Consider the following 14,555-nt stretch of genomic DNA (forward strand, 5'->3'; position numbering starts at 1 on the left):
AGGAATAATTACTTTTAAATGTGTGCCATGCACCATAGTGTGAATGTCAGAGAACGACTTGGGAGCTGGTTCTGTCCTTCCATTATGTGGGTCCCAGGGATAGGCCCTGGCTTGGCAGGCTGGGTAGGAAGCACAGCAAATCCATCCTATGGATTTTGGGAGTAATGTGTTTTTTTGTTTTTTGTTTTGTTTGTTTGTTTGTTTTGGTTTTTCAAGATAGAGTTTCTCTGCATAGCCCTGGCTATCCTGGAACTCACTCTGTAGACCAGGCTGGCCTCCAACTCAGAAATCTGCCTGCCTCTGCCTCCCAAGTGCTGGGATCAAAGGCGTGCGCCACCACTGCCTGGCTGGAGCAATGTGTGGTTTTTTTGTTTTTGTTTTTGTTTTTGTTTTGTTGTTTTGCTGTTGTTGTTTGTTTGTTTTATCCCTGCACCTCATGGTGTGTCATGGTCTCCTGCTGAGGAGCATCTACCTGAGCCTGTGCAGTTGTCAGGGCTCTGGCCAACCACAATATCCACATCTTCAGTCACTGTTGTTCCCCTCCTTATCCCACATGGATCCCAAATCTCAGTTCATTCAGTTTTCTGTAGCGGATTAGAAAGAGGTCGCCATGGTATTACCATGTGTAGGTTGTGGGGAAGGGGGAAGGGAAATGGGAGGGTGAGAAGAACTGGGGAGACAGTGTTAGACATTCGATCTCTGTCTAGAGGTGTTCCTGACTGATCAGTGGCTGAGACTGGCCTCCGTGTGAGGCTGCTGCTGTCCCTGCTTGTCTTAGTGGAGGCAGGGTGACCACATCAGTTGCTCTTCCTCCCTGGGAGAAGCACTCCCTCCTCCAACAGAGGTAGGATGCGTCAGCCCTGACTCTCCTTGCCAGGCGAAGATGATGCTCTCCTGATGGCTGAAACCTTGTCCTGGCAAGGAAGATTCAGCTGGAGCAAGGGAGCAGGGAACTGGCTGTTCCTGGAGGGAAACCCCTGTGGACGTGGAGCGGGAACACAAGACCTGCAGTGCTCTTTTTCACTCACAGTGGCTGGGCAATCTGACTCCTGCAGGCCTCTTTAGGCTGGAATGCTACTTGTCTGAGATTGCTCATTCCTGCCCAGTGTGGTGGCCTCCCACCTCTACTCTCTTCAGGTCTGGGGTACATTCTGTGTTGGGGTACGTATGTGCTTTTTCACATGCTGAGAAGAAAGCAACAAATGAAGCCAGGGACCTAATTTGTGGTAAGAAAGAACCACATTTCTTGAAAGAAAGGAAAAAAAAGAGAAAGAGTCCTATTTGGGGGAAATAAGTCTATATGATAACTTTAGGTGCAAAATGTTATACATTGACCCCAGAATCCTCATTGGAAAGAATGCTGGAGAAGGAAAGTTCCAGTGTCATGTGCCAGCCATGTGGTCCTGGGTAGTAATTCCCTTAGCTCCCGTGGGGCTTGCTTTCTTCCTGTGTGAAGCAGGAATCACACTGATGATCACTTCATAGCAGAGAGGGACTGGAGTTTGGGCCCTTCTCCTTCCTCACTAGGTGACTTTTGCAGAAGTCTTAATTCATGAGCCTGGATTTCCTTTTCATTTTTTTTTTACTTAAAAAAAGCCTTTAGCTGGGCAGTGGTGGCACATGCCTTTAATCCTAGCACTTGGGAGGCAGAGGCAGGCAGATTTCTGAGTTCAAGGCCAGCCTGGTCTACAGAGTGAGTTCCAGGACAGTCAGAGATATACAGAGAAACCTTGTCTCAAAAAACAAACAAACAGGCAAAAAAGCCTTTAATTTCTTTTTTTTTTTTTAATGTATTGTATGCTCCAGAATATATATGTATATCATTGTGTACCAGTGCCCTTGGAGGCCTGAAGAGGGCGTCAGAGTCTCTGGAACTGGAGTTCCAGGTGGTTGGGCATGGCCATGTGGGATCTGGGAACTGAACTCCAGGCCTCTACAAGTGCAGCAAGAGCTCTAAACCTCGGATGGGCACTGGTTTCATTGTCTTGCACTGGGGTTGTAACTACATCCTTAGGAGCATTCTGAGGGTAGATGAGACAGGCACAAAGGCTGTGTCTCTCAGCTTGGTTTCTGGCACACAGTTAAGTCTTCCTCAAGAAACATGATCAATTTGTGTCCAGAGGAACCAGGGAAAACTCCATATGTGATAGTTCTGTTAAACTCTAAACTCCTGAGCCGGGCAGTGGTGGCACACACCTTTGATCCCAGCACTTGGGAGGCAGAGGCAGGTGGATTTCTGAGTTCGAGGCCAGCCTGGTCTACAGAGTGAGTTCCAGGACATCCAGAGCTATACAGAGAAACCCTGTCTGAGTTTCTTCAAACTGGGAGTGGCTGGGAAGAGGCTGTGGGTGTCCAAGTTGGGTTCCCTAGGTGATCCTGCTGGCTGTGAAACAGGCCATAGGCTGTGAAGGGGCAGGGAAAGATACTGGCTCAGGTTCTATTTGGAACTCTTCTAGAACTGGTGTGTGTGTGTGTGTGTGTGTGTGTGTGTGTAACATGCATGGAAGTATGTGTGGAGTGGAGTTAAGAACCTAGTCCTCTCCAGCTTTTGTGTATTTATAGAATATAGTTCATATTATCCAGGAAATAACCAGCATGTCCCCCAAATAAGTTTGTTTTCAAAGCCATCCTTGCTATGAAGCCCTGATTCTCATTATCAGCAGACTCACAGGGAGTTCCTGTGGCTCAGGCTCAGCTGTGTAGGCTACTCAGTGTTCTCCTTGCCCCAGGCCTTTGTCCCACTTCAGCCTCTCTGGACTGGAGGCTGAGGATGTCCTGGGCAGGTCATGAGGCAGAAGACTCTGAGGCCTTGATGGGTGAGATCATAGCACAAGATGGTGAGAGCACCTGTGCTGGCCCTGGCCACATGCACAGTGATGTAACCGAGGGCTTTAGCGCACAGTGGAAACACAGGGCTCCGTTTACAGCCAGCACAGCCCAGTTTGTTCCTGGCCCAGCCAGCTGTAGCCCTGCCTCCCCTGATGCCTGCTGATGTTTGAGTTCCCTTGGTTGCCCTTTGCTCTTCCTTATGTGGCTGGGGTTCCCTGTGTTTGTTTCCTGTTCCCTTACTCCTTTACTTGTTCATCGGACAGGTGGTTATGGAGTAACTGCTATGCAGGCACTGGTGCAGGTAATAGATACGGTAGTGAACAAAGGATGGCTCCTGCCCACTTGGGTCTCTGGTCTAGTAGGAGGGATGGCCAAGGAGGGAAGGAGAGGTGCAGGTGACTGGGGGTATGCACCCATGTCTTCAGTGTTACCTGATCCAAGACCAAATCCCCATCCAAGGAGCTTGCTTCCTTCTCTGGACCATAGCTCTTCATACTGTTGATGTATTCTTCGGTAAATATTTACTTATTGTGGATTACATTACCAGGCACTATTCTAGGAACTGGGGAACGCAGCAGTGAAGAACACAGATAAGTTCCTGCTGTCATAAAGCTGATATTCCATGATGGGCATGTCTGACAGACAGGACACACACAAATTAACAAGCTCAATGTGTCTCACAACAGTGTGTTCTAGGGAGAAAGAAGCAGGAAGAGGGAGGATGGCAAGGCTGAGGGGAGAGAGCCACAGGCTTGCTCGTGTGTGGTTTCAGGTCTCTGTGAGGAGTTAGGCAGGGAGCAGAGCTACGCAAGATGTGGCCTCCTGTGCTGTTAGGGTGAGCCAGAAAGACTGAGGCTGGGGTACACCTCGCAAAGGGGAGAGGGAGATCAGGCCACTGCAGTGACAGGGTGCAGACCATGTGTGCCCATGTAAGGTGGGGTTCCTGGGTGCTCTGAGTCTGGGTGAGAGTAGACTGATCTGGAAGTTTCACTCTGCTTGTGGTGTCTCCTGTTGAAGAGAGGCCACAACAGGAGCAACGAGGCCAGTGAGAAAGGTCTCCCTGGGACCCAAGTGGGAGAGGAAGGTGATAGGGATTAGGCTGTGACAGGAAATGGTCAGATTCTGGGTCTGCTCCCAAGGGAAAGCCTGTAGGACTGTCTGACAGGGTGGGTGTGAGGAGAAGAAAGGACAAAGGACTTGGGGCTCTGGCCTGAGCCACACTGGAGGATGGGTTGTCCATTTACTGAGCTGTGTGTGAATCAGCTTGGAGTAAGGATTAGGAGTCCGATGGGTCACACCTGTTGCCTCTTAGGCCTTCAAGTGCACATATGAAGTCAATATGAAAACAATGAACAGTCAGGAGTTGAGGGGAGAGGGTTGGGCTGGAGATGGGAACAGCAGGGGTCCTTGCTGCTCCTTGATCAGCTTGAGCCAGTCTAGGAAGTGAGCAGTCAGACCTAAGGATCAATGAGCGATTTAGCAATGTGCAAGTCACAGGTGACCTTGATGGACAGTTCTGGTGCCGCAGAGGAAACAGGAGCAGAGCTGGAAGATGAGGCCTAAAAAGCGCCACAAATGGCTTCTGCAGGCCTGGGTGCTATGGCGCACATCTCTATCCCAGCACTCAGGCAGAGGCAGGCAGGGCTCTGTGAGTTCAAGGCCATCCTGGTCTACAGGTTCCAGGACAGCAAAGCCTACAGAGAAAAACCCTGTCTCAATAATAATAATAATAATAATAATAATAATAATAATAATAATAATAATAATAATAATAGTAGACCAAGTGATGATATCATGTGCCTGCTTTTAATCCCAGTACTCTGGAGGCAGAGGTAGGTGGATCCCTGTGAGTTTGAAGCCAGCCTGGTCTACAGAGTGAGTTCCAGGACAGCCAGGGCTACACAGAAAAACCCAGTTTCAAAGAAACCAATAAACGAATAAATAAACAAATAAGTGAATAAATAAAAAAAAAAATCTCTCTTCTTCGCTCTTTATCTTTTTTTCTTTATTTTTTCCCTCTGAGACAGGGTAGCCTGTCATTCTGTAGCCAAGGCTATCCTGAAACTGTAGTCGTAAACCACTATGCCAGGTTTAGAACAGGATTTGGAAGTGTGTTGGCCACCATCTGACTCCCATCAGTGTCTCCCTGTCTCTCCCTGTGTGCAAGCATTTTCTTTCTTTCTTTCTTTCTTTTTTTTCTCTGTGTAGCCCCAGCTGTCCTGGAACTCACTCTGTAGACCAGGCTGGCCTCGAACTCAGAAATCCGCCTACCTCTGCCTCCCAAGTGCTGGGACTAAAGGCATGTGCCACCTCTGCCCGGCTGAGCAAGCATTTTCTACTTCTTAGGTTGTGTGTCAGAATAGGGCTGTCTTACTTCCCCTTCAGAACTATATTTCCAGGTGTGGAGGAATGGCTCAGTCAATAAAGTGCTTGCCATCCAAGCATGAAGACTGAGTCTGGTCCCCAGTGCCTGTGTAAAAACTTGGAGGCAGTGGCAGGAGGGAGGCAGAGAGGGAAGACCTCAATCCAGTGAGAATCTACATAAAAAATAGGGCAGGGAGTTGAGCATTGCTGAGTATATGGGCAGGGTCAGAGGAAGGCACAATGTTCACCTCTGGGCTTCGCATGCATGCACGCCTTCTCTCACACACATATGTGCATAAATCCACATGTGAACATGTGTACAGGCATACCCCACAGACATATAAAAATAAAAGTTACACTTCCAGACACAGTGATTGAATTGCACTTGGTGCCTCAGTATACATTACTGGGTAATCAGCTGTGTTCAGGGAAGCAAGAGGCACATGACTATGAAGTTAGTAGCTCTGCTACATGGGTAGTCAGGGAGTCCCCAAGGAAGAGACTGGTAGAGTCTTTTTTTTTTTTTTTTTAAAGATTTATTTATTTCATGTATGTAAGTACACTGTAGCTGTCTTCAGACACTCCAGAAGAGGGCATCAGATCTTGTTACAGATGGTTGTGAGCCACCATGTGGTTGCTGGGAATTGAACTCATGACCTCTGGAAGAGCAGTCAGTGTTTTTTTTTTTTTTTTTAATTTTTTTTTTTTAGGGGAGTTAAGAGGGTAGTAGAAGTAGAGAAAGGTAGAGAGAGAGAGGCAGCAAGAGAGCAAGAGGCAAGAGAGAGAGGAATAAGAGGGAAGCAAGAGTAAGAGCAGTCAGTGTTCTTAACCACTGAGCCACCTCTCCAGCCCATGGTAGATTCTTTAGTTAGTCTCCTTACAGTGACTGAGTGGGTGGGTGTGAATGGATGGATGGATGGATGGATGGATGGATGGATGGATGGATGGGTAGGTGGGTAGATGGATGGGTGGGTGGGTGGGTAGATGGGTAGATGGATGGATGGGTGGGTAGATGAGTGGGTGGACTGGTGGGTGGATGGGTGGGTGGTTGTTTTAGTTGTGTTGTAGAAGGATGTAGCTTAGGGACTTGGAATGAAAGGAGAGGTCACAACAGTGATCGTAGTGGTGGGGTTCGAGACGAGGCCTATGAGGCAGAGTCCTTTCTCTACTTGAGGGTACTGAACGGGCCACTATAGATGGAAGCTTGTTATCCCCAGTTAGCAGTTGCTGGTGACTCCTTACCCCTCTCTACTTGGAAGCTAAGAAGTCTCTTCCCTCTAGTTCTCTTCCTTCCAGTCAGACAGATTCTACTTTCTGAAGCTGAGCAGAGTGACAGGGACGGTGCCTCCAGAGGGCTTGGAGCACTGCTACTGTCCAGCCTCTTCAGGCAGCTCGAAGCCCTTGCCTCTGTGTTTCCTCCCACTACTCTGGATCTCACCTGCCATTATTCAATCTCTTGCTTCCTTGTCAGGATACCCAGAGCCAGAGGTGACCTGGTACAAGGATGACATAGAACTGGACCGTTACTGTGGCTTGCCAAAATACGAGATCACTCATCAAGGCAACCGTCACACCCTGCAGCTGTACAGGTGAGGGAGAGGGGCCGGCCTGGCTCTCTGCCCTCGTGAGGGCCCTGCGCTGGATCCTGCCATCAGACATGGAGTCAGCTGGGTGGAATGCCCAGGCACTCTCTGGAGTTAGAGGGCAGGGCTCTGCTACTGAGTTGATCTACCTGGTGAACTGTGCTTTCTGCCAGTGTCTGGGATCTCCCCAGGCCAGGGCAGACGTGCTCTGACAGCCACAAGTGAGTGCAACCAGAGGAGGCCCTGACCCTCAGAAACCTTTTCCATGAGGTCAGCAGCCAGGAAAAGCAACAGTGCCGTCATTACTACTCTCGGGGCTGTGCTGATCACCTGCTTCTGAAGGAAGCTCTTCTGGGCCCCGAGTCTAATCCCTCCTGGGACAGCATGACCTTGGTCAGCTGCCCTCTTGTGGCCTCAGTTTCCTCCATTGTAACTGAGGAAATCCATGATGCCTAAGGTAGGGCAGGACTTGGATTGGGAGGGAGCCTGTGGTCAGGGCCAGAGTCTCTGGCTGTGGGGAGGAGGGCTCTCACCTCCCGGGGCGGGGGAGAGATGGCGCCTCATGCTCCTACCTCTAGGTGTCGAGAAGAAGACGCTGCCATCTACCAGGCCTCTGCCCGGAACACCAAGGGCATCGTGTCCTGCTCGGGGGTCCTCGAAGTGGGGACTATGACGGAGTACAAGATTCATCAGCGTTGGTTCGCCAAGTTGAAGCGCAAAGCTGCAGCCAAGATGAGGGAGATTGAGCAGAGTTGGAAGCATGGGAAAGAGGTTTCAGGAGAGGCTGACACGCTTCGCAAGATCAGCCCCGACCGCTTCCAAAGAAAGCGCCGACTGAGTGGAGCGGAAGAGGCGGTCCTCTCCGCGTCAGGCCGCGAAATGGAGGAAGGGTCCTCTGCAGCTTGGCCGGAAGGAGAGACTGAGTCTGCTCAACACCCAGGTTTGGGTTTGATCAACAGTTTTGCTCCTGGAGAGGCACCCACCAATGGGGAGCCTGCCCCAGAAAACGGGGAAGACGGAGAGCATGGCTTGCTGACGTACATCTGTGAGGTCATGGAACTGGGGCCTCAGAACACCCCTCCAAAGGAGTCTGGGGCTAAGAAGAAAAGAAAAGATGAGAAGTCTAAACCAGGAGAGCAGAAGCCAGAGTTAGAAAAGGCAGAAGGAAGCCAGTGTTCTTCAGAAAACGGCACCCCCAGTACAGACAAACCCAATTCCAGTAGAAGGGAGAAGTCTATGGATACGCAGCCAGCTCAGACCCAGCCCAGAGGCAGGGTAGCACGGGGGCCTGGGCCTTCTGGGATAGAAAGCACTAAGAAGACATCCTCTGTCCTGGGCATTCAAGACAGGGTCCAGGATGTCCCAGCCCCTGCCCCAGCCCCGGCCCCGGCCCTGGCCCTGGCCCCGGCCCCAGCCCCTGTCCCAGTCCCTGCACCCACCCCTGTTCCAAGTCTCAGCTCAGAGCAGGTGTATTTCTCCCTGAAGGACATGTTCATGGAGACTACCCGGGCAGGCAGGTCCCAGGAAGAGGAAAAGCCTCCACCTCCACGTACCAGATTAGTTGGAGAGAGTCCCCCAGGGCAGGTACCTGTCAAGGCTGGAGCGGGGAAGGTACCTACGGTCTCCAGCCAGCCCACCTCTTCCGTGGTGCCCCCGCCCATTAAGCCTTTGAACAGGAAGAGATTTGCCCCTCCTAAATTCAAAGTGGAGTCAACTACCACCTCTTCCTCAAGTCAGACTCCAGAATCTATGGCCCAGAGCTTAGGGAAGGCTCTACCTCCAGCCTCTACCCAGGTCCCAACACCCCCTGCCCGACGGAGACACGGCACCCGAGATAGCCCCTTGCAAGGACACACAAGCCACAAGACTCCGGGAGAGGTAAGTGTGGATATTGAGTGGTTAGAGGTTGCTCTGGGAAACTGACCTCATGGAAACTCTTGCTGTAAGGGCTTGGCAGCTTGTGAGTGGTGGGCTATTTATAGAAGGGGTGGGGAAGGGATGAAGTGCCAGCCGGGAGCAAGGGGCCGCGGGCATGGCCATATTCCAGATAGGAGCATCTAAGCAGCCTAGCCTGACTATGTCTCTTTTTGTCTGAGAGAATAGACAGATTCCTGGCCCAGGGAAGAGGGGGAAAATACTGTTCTCTGGGAGGGAGAAGAGGGATAAGTAGTTATGCGGAAGCTTCAGTGCTTCATGAGGGAAATGGGAGTGTTCTGGAGTATGTAGCAGTATACGCGATGCTCGCTGGAAGACTTAAAAATACTGTATGTTGCCGGGTGGTGGTGGCTCACGCCTTTAGTCCCAGCACTTGGGAGGCAGAGGCAGGCAGATTTCTGAGTTTGAGGCCAGCCTGGTCTACAGAGTGAGTTCCTAGACAACCAGGGCTATACAGAGAAACCCTGTCTCGGAAACAAAACAAAACAAAACAAAAAACAAACAAACAAACAAAAACCCCAAAAAACCAAAAAACAAAAAACTGTATGTTAGCAGGGCAGTGGTGGTGCACACCTTTAATCCCAGCACTTTGGAGGCAGAGGCAGGTGGCTCTCTGAGTTCCAGGACAGCCAATGCTACACAGAAATCCCCTGTCTTGAAAAACCAGAAAAAAGGAAAAAACTGTACATATTAATCCAAGCACTTGGGAGACTTAGGCCAGAAGAGTGAGTCAAGGTCTAGGACATGGAGCAAGACCTTGTTTCAAAACAAAATCACCCCCAGGACCCGCAAAACTGAATGTCTAAGAAGTACTGTTTTACTCTGGCTTTACTTAAGGTTTTGGGATGTGGCATATCTATGTACCTGGCTGATAGCCCTTAGCAAGGTGTGATCGTGGGCTAGTAGTAGTCAAAATAGTAACTCATACCCGCACTGCAGACCATTACAAGAACTGTGTGATTGGTAGGCATGGTAGGTGTACATGAACTTAGTGTGGTGGCATAAGATGTACTACGGTGGCAGGTGGGGGTAAGCTGGGAAGAGGAAGGAGTCCATCCTTTCTAGGGCCAAGAGGAAAATGTGTTTGTGTGAAGGAGGCAGATGCAGATGGGGTTAGCAGCATAGACCAAGGATCAGGGTGCAGAGGACGAGAGGGGCTAGGGTTTCATGCTCCAGGTAGAGGGAGGGAAGGTTCCCCTAGGGTTAAAGTTAACGCTTTGGTTAGTGTTAGCATGTTAGCATTCCTTCCAGGCTCTGCTCAACAGTTACCTGGCAATAGCCAGGTAGGCCTGGCTTGCTATAAAAGGACTGTTTGTCCCTTCCCTCTCTTTCTGACTCTTTTCTCTCTCTGATTCCTTTCTCTGTCTTTCTCCTTCCCCCCTCCCCCTTTCCCTTCTCCTTGTGTTCCTGGCTGCCCACTTCTCTTTCTTCTCCCCTTTCTCTCTCTGTCCTTCTCTGTCCCCTCTCTTCCTCTGCCTCTACTCCCTTCTCAACTCCCCTTCCCACGCCCCCAAATAAACTCTGTTCTATACTAGAATAGAGTTCTATTCTAGTCTATGACTGGTCCCTCAGTGGGGAGGGATGCCTCAGCATGGGCCCACTAAGGCACCCCCTCCCGCCACACCATACCCCACTTTACAAAACACATCCTTGGCCTTACAAAACTTACATCAGTCAGGAAGAGGGAAGATAGTATTCTGATGTATGTGGGTGGGATAGGATAAGTGGGGCACATTTATAGTAAGAATATCTCACTGTTTATCAGAAATTTCAGTTTCATTGTGCTCCATAGTTCTCTCTGCTAGATGCAATGGTGATACCCTCTGACTTGGGCGGGAACTAAGCTGAGATTGTTTCTCAGGGTAGAAGAAGCCCAGAGTGCTGGCTCCCTCCATGAGCTGAGGCTGTCTGTGGGAAGGAGTGTTTCACAGGCACGTGGGCAGGACAGACGGTTGGAACTGTGAAGGGAAACACACGAGGGAACATTGATTCAGCAGCTTAAGGCAAGATGGGGAGGAGGGAGTTTGGTAGATAATGGAGATGGACTTCCCCACAAAGAGAGAACCTTCAAGAGGGAAGAAAGACCCCTGGGCTCAGGGGTGACTGCGCTGTGGTTTTATTTCAGTGCTCTGGTTCGGCTGTGGGAAGAGTACATCAGAGGGCTTTGGAGTGGGACGAATCTCAAAAGCCTCACACCACACTCTGCGTCTTTTGCCTACCTTGATTTCAGTTCCTGGTGACATCAGCTCCCAGTGGCTCTAGGAAAGCTTGCTAGGACTACTCTATGTCCCCCAACAGCCACAGGCTGCACAACAGCTTTCCAGAGAAATGACCTTTGGTGGCCCCAAGGGAGCTCGTTTAGGAGGTGATCAATCAGGCTAGCTGCCAAGTGTGTGAGTGAACCTGGCTTCTCTGCCCTTAAGGGTGGGAACCCCACACCCAGGTGGCTGTACCCTCCTGGCAGGCCTAGGGGCAGATGTGCCAGCTCACCCCTGCCTTGGGTGGGGACACTGCAGGCAGCTCAGGCACCTCAGAAGCTGAGTCTGGTTCTACTTCTACCACAACCATGTTTGGCTTTTATTTTATGTCTATATTTTTGGTAAGCTTTAAAAAAATTAAATGTTTGTGTGAAAAATGCATTTAACATGTAGATAGATATGTATTTTACTTATTTGTTCACGTGTGAGTATGTATGTGTGTGCAATGGATTTGTCACCAAGTGTGTGGACATGAGGGGACAACTTATAGGAATTGGTTCTCTCCTTCTGCTGTGTGGGCCCCAGGGAGGGAACATCAGATCCCTGATCTGGGGTTATGGACAGTTCTGAAACCCAAGTCCAGGTCTTTTGTAAGAGCAGCAAGTTTGCTAGGTGTGGTGTCGCACACCTTTGATCTCAGTGCTTGGGAGACAGTGGCAGGTGGATCTCTGTGAGTTGGAGGCCAGCCAGGACTACAAAGAGAGACCCTGTCTCAAAAAACAAAAACAAAGCAGTATTTTAATCATTGAGCTGTCTCTCTAGCTCTTTATTTCCACTTACCACTACTACTATAATTATTGCGCGCGTTCGCATGTGTGTGTGTGTGTGTGTGTGTGTGTGTATGTGCGTGTGTGTGTTTTGGGGGGTAGTTCATCTTACAGTGTATGTTTAGGACAGAGAATAACTCCAGGAGCTGATTTTCTCCTCTCACTGTGGGAACAAGGGATTGAACTCAGGTCATCAAGCACACCAGGCTCTTTTATCTGCTCAGCCATCTTGCTGTCCTAATGTAGTTTTGTATACTGCATATATATATGTATGTATATATGCACATATATATATGTGTGTGTATATATATATACATATGTGTGTGTGTGTGTGTGTATTTCATGAGCATTTCTCCATGGTTTTAAAAATTCCACATGATTATATCTTTGATGCCATAGCAAGAACATTTTAAGCACTTCTTCCACCTGCACAGGTGTGAGAGACCTGAGTGTGACTCGTCTCTCTTTAAAAATTAAAAAACAGTATTTATATGAATGAGTTTTTTTCCTGAGGATCCCCTGGAACTGGGATTACAGTGGCTGTGAGCCACCATGTAGGTGCAAGGGCAGCTATCTCTCCAGACCTCTGAGCTTATCTCCTGATAAACCCTGTAGGTCCTGAGAAATGGTCACCCCAAGGGGTGGGAACTCCTGCCTCACGTTAGGCCTGTGTCCTCTGGGGTGTACAAGAACGGATCTCCTGAGGGTGAAGATTTCTACTGAATCAAGGGATGGTCCACATTGACACTAGTGATAAGTGCAAAGACGATACAGTGGCTAATAACTGCCAGGCTCTGAGGCGGAGCAGGAGTGCTACCATCTCAGGTTTCAATGGGAAAGACATCTGAGAAGAGGCCAGACCTGTTTAGCATGATAGATTTGTAACTAGTGATATAGCGTTAGAGGAAAATATTGAATGAAATTATTTGAAATGGAAAACAATACCATAACATCTTCAGATACAAAGAAACCACATGCAAGGAAGGAGGGTGCCATTATAGGAAGAGCAAACAGAATGAAACTAGGGTGGTGAGGTACCATGCTCACAAAGCCGCAGAACACCAGGAGCTTCTCCGCACGTTCTTCCCTCCTATGGCTTGTATTCTGGGCCCTGTCTCCCTACAGCACTAAGGTTTGGATGAGGCAAAGGAGAGAACTGGGACTTCCTGAGTACCATCTTCCATTAGTGCTGGGTTAGGTAGTTCAGACCGACCTCACGCTTCAGCAAAGCCAGGAAATCAGAGCAAGACATGACAAGCATCTTCTTGAAAGCACCAGAGAGCTAACAGAGCGGGAATTTAGTGGGCCGGGTTCTGAGAGGAGACTGAAACCAGGAGTGCTGAGCCCAGACGCTCGCTCGCTTGAGAGATGGCTCAGTGAGTAAAGAGCTTGGCTATGGCCATGCAAGGGCCCGTGTTTAATTCCGCAGTTCTCATGGAATGCTGGGCAGGCGTACTGTCTGCCTGTACTCACAGTACTGAGGAGGTGGAGACGGGACTCCCAGAGCCTCAGTGACTCTAACTTGCTGCAGTCCTCTTATCTCAGCTTCCCAAATGCTGGGTGGGATTGTGTGGGTGCTTAGGATGCCTGTTTTTTTGTTTGTTTTGTTTTTCTTTTTTAAAAAATATTTTATTTATTAAATTATTATATATATATATGATGAGTGCACTATAGCTGTCTTCAGACACACCAAAAGAATGCATCAGATCCCATCATTACAGATGGTTGTGAGCCATCATGTGGGTGCTGGGAATTGAACTTGGGACCTCTAGGAAGAGCACTCAGTGCTCTTAACCACTGAGCCATCTCTCCAGCCCCTGTTTTTTGTTTTTGTTTTATTCTTTTCAAATTATTTCATAAAAGTATTTCATATATAATATTTAGCACCAATCTAAGATAAGTAGTAAAACTAAAATACTTTCTGAGTTCAAGAAGGTAAAAGGGTGAGGTCGGAAACCTCAGCAAAGAACTAGCTACTATAAACAGTAGCACAGGGCTGGGATGTGACTCAGTTAGTAGAGGCCTTGTCCTGCCCTGCCCAGTATACAGGAAGGCCCGGGTGAGATTCTCACTACCATATAACTGGGTGTGGTGGCTAATGCCTATAATCCTAACACTCTGCAGGGAGAAGCAGTAGGATCAGAAGTTCAAGGCTATCCTTGACTTCATAGAGAGTTCTAGGCCAGCTTGGGAGGCATAAGACACTATCTCAAAAAAGAAAAGAAAATCCAAATGCCCCTAGAAAGGCCTTGAGAAATGGGCCAACAGGCAACTACAACCTCAGAGGCTGGAATGGAAGTTACAGTACTACAAAGGCACCCGCTGAGACTCTTCTCTGCTGTGAGGTCGGGGGTCTGAGGGGAAAGACAAGTAAGTTCTCATGGGAAAACACTGAGTTAGAAGTCAGGCAGCTCTGAGAGTGTTTCTCCTGAGCCCTGTCTCCCTCCCAGCCTGATGTTGAGAGCAGAGGCTGTGATGAGCCTGCGTCTCCCTGTGCTAACTCTCTTCAGGTTCTAGGGTGTGCCCTGGTCATTCATACTGACCTCTGTATGAACAGTTCACGAGACCTCTGGGTATGCTGCTGGGAGAGAGCTCATGGCTGAGGGGCTGTGTCAAGTGTGCCACCTCTGACCTGCTGGCATCTGCCCCTTTGGCTATCTTACTGGTTAGATCTGGCTGCCAGCTGAGGACATGGCCCTCTAGGTCAGACCTGAGGCTAGGTCCCCCTTGTGACCATGGTGACATGGTGGCAGAAACCAGATGTCTAGAACCTTGAGGGAAGAAAATGTTCTCTGTGTTTACAGGACCATGGCTCGAAG

The 14,555-nt window shown here is 49.3% G+C and overlaps 1 protein-coding gene across 2 annotated transcripts in view; it reads left to right on the forward strand.

Moving 5' to 3' along the window:
- The window catches only part of Alpk3 (alpha kinase 3), a 49,435-nt gene that overhangs the window by 14,040 nt on the left and 20,840 nt on the right, over positions 1-14,555 (forward strand). For both annotated transcript variants that reach the window (XM_031387169.1, XM_031387170.1), the window contains 2 exons: positions 6,665-6,782; positions 7,355-8,654. In XM_031387169.1, coding sequence (XP_031243029.1) covers positions 6,665-6,782; positions 7,355-8,654 — 1,418 coding nt within the window. The remainder of the gene's footprint in view (positions 1-6,664; positions 6,783-7,354; positions 8,655-14,555) is intronic.

Source organism: Mastomys coucha, unplaced genomic scaffold (genome assembly GCF_008632895.1).
Source record: "Mastomys coucha isolate ucsf_1 unplaced genomic scaffold, UCSF_Mcou_1 pScaffold21, whole genome shotgun sequence".
Classification (NCBI taxonomy): domain Eukaryota; kingdom Metazoa; phylum Chordata; class Mammalia; order Rodentia; family Muridae; genus Mastomys; species Mastomys coucha.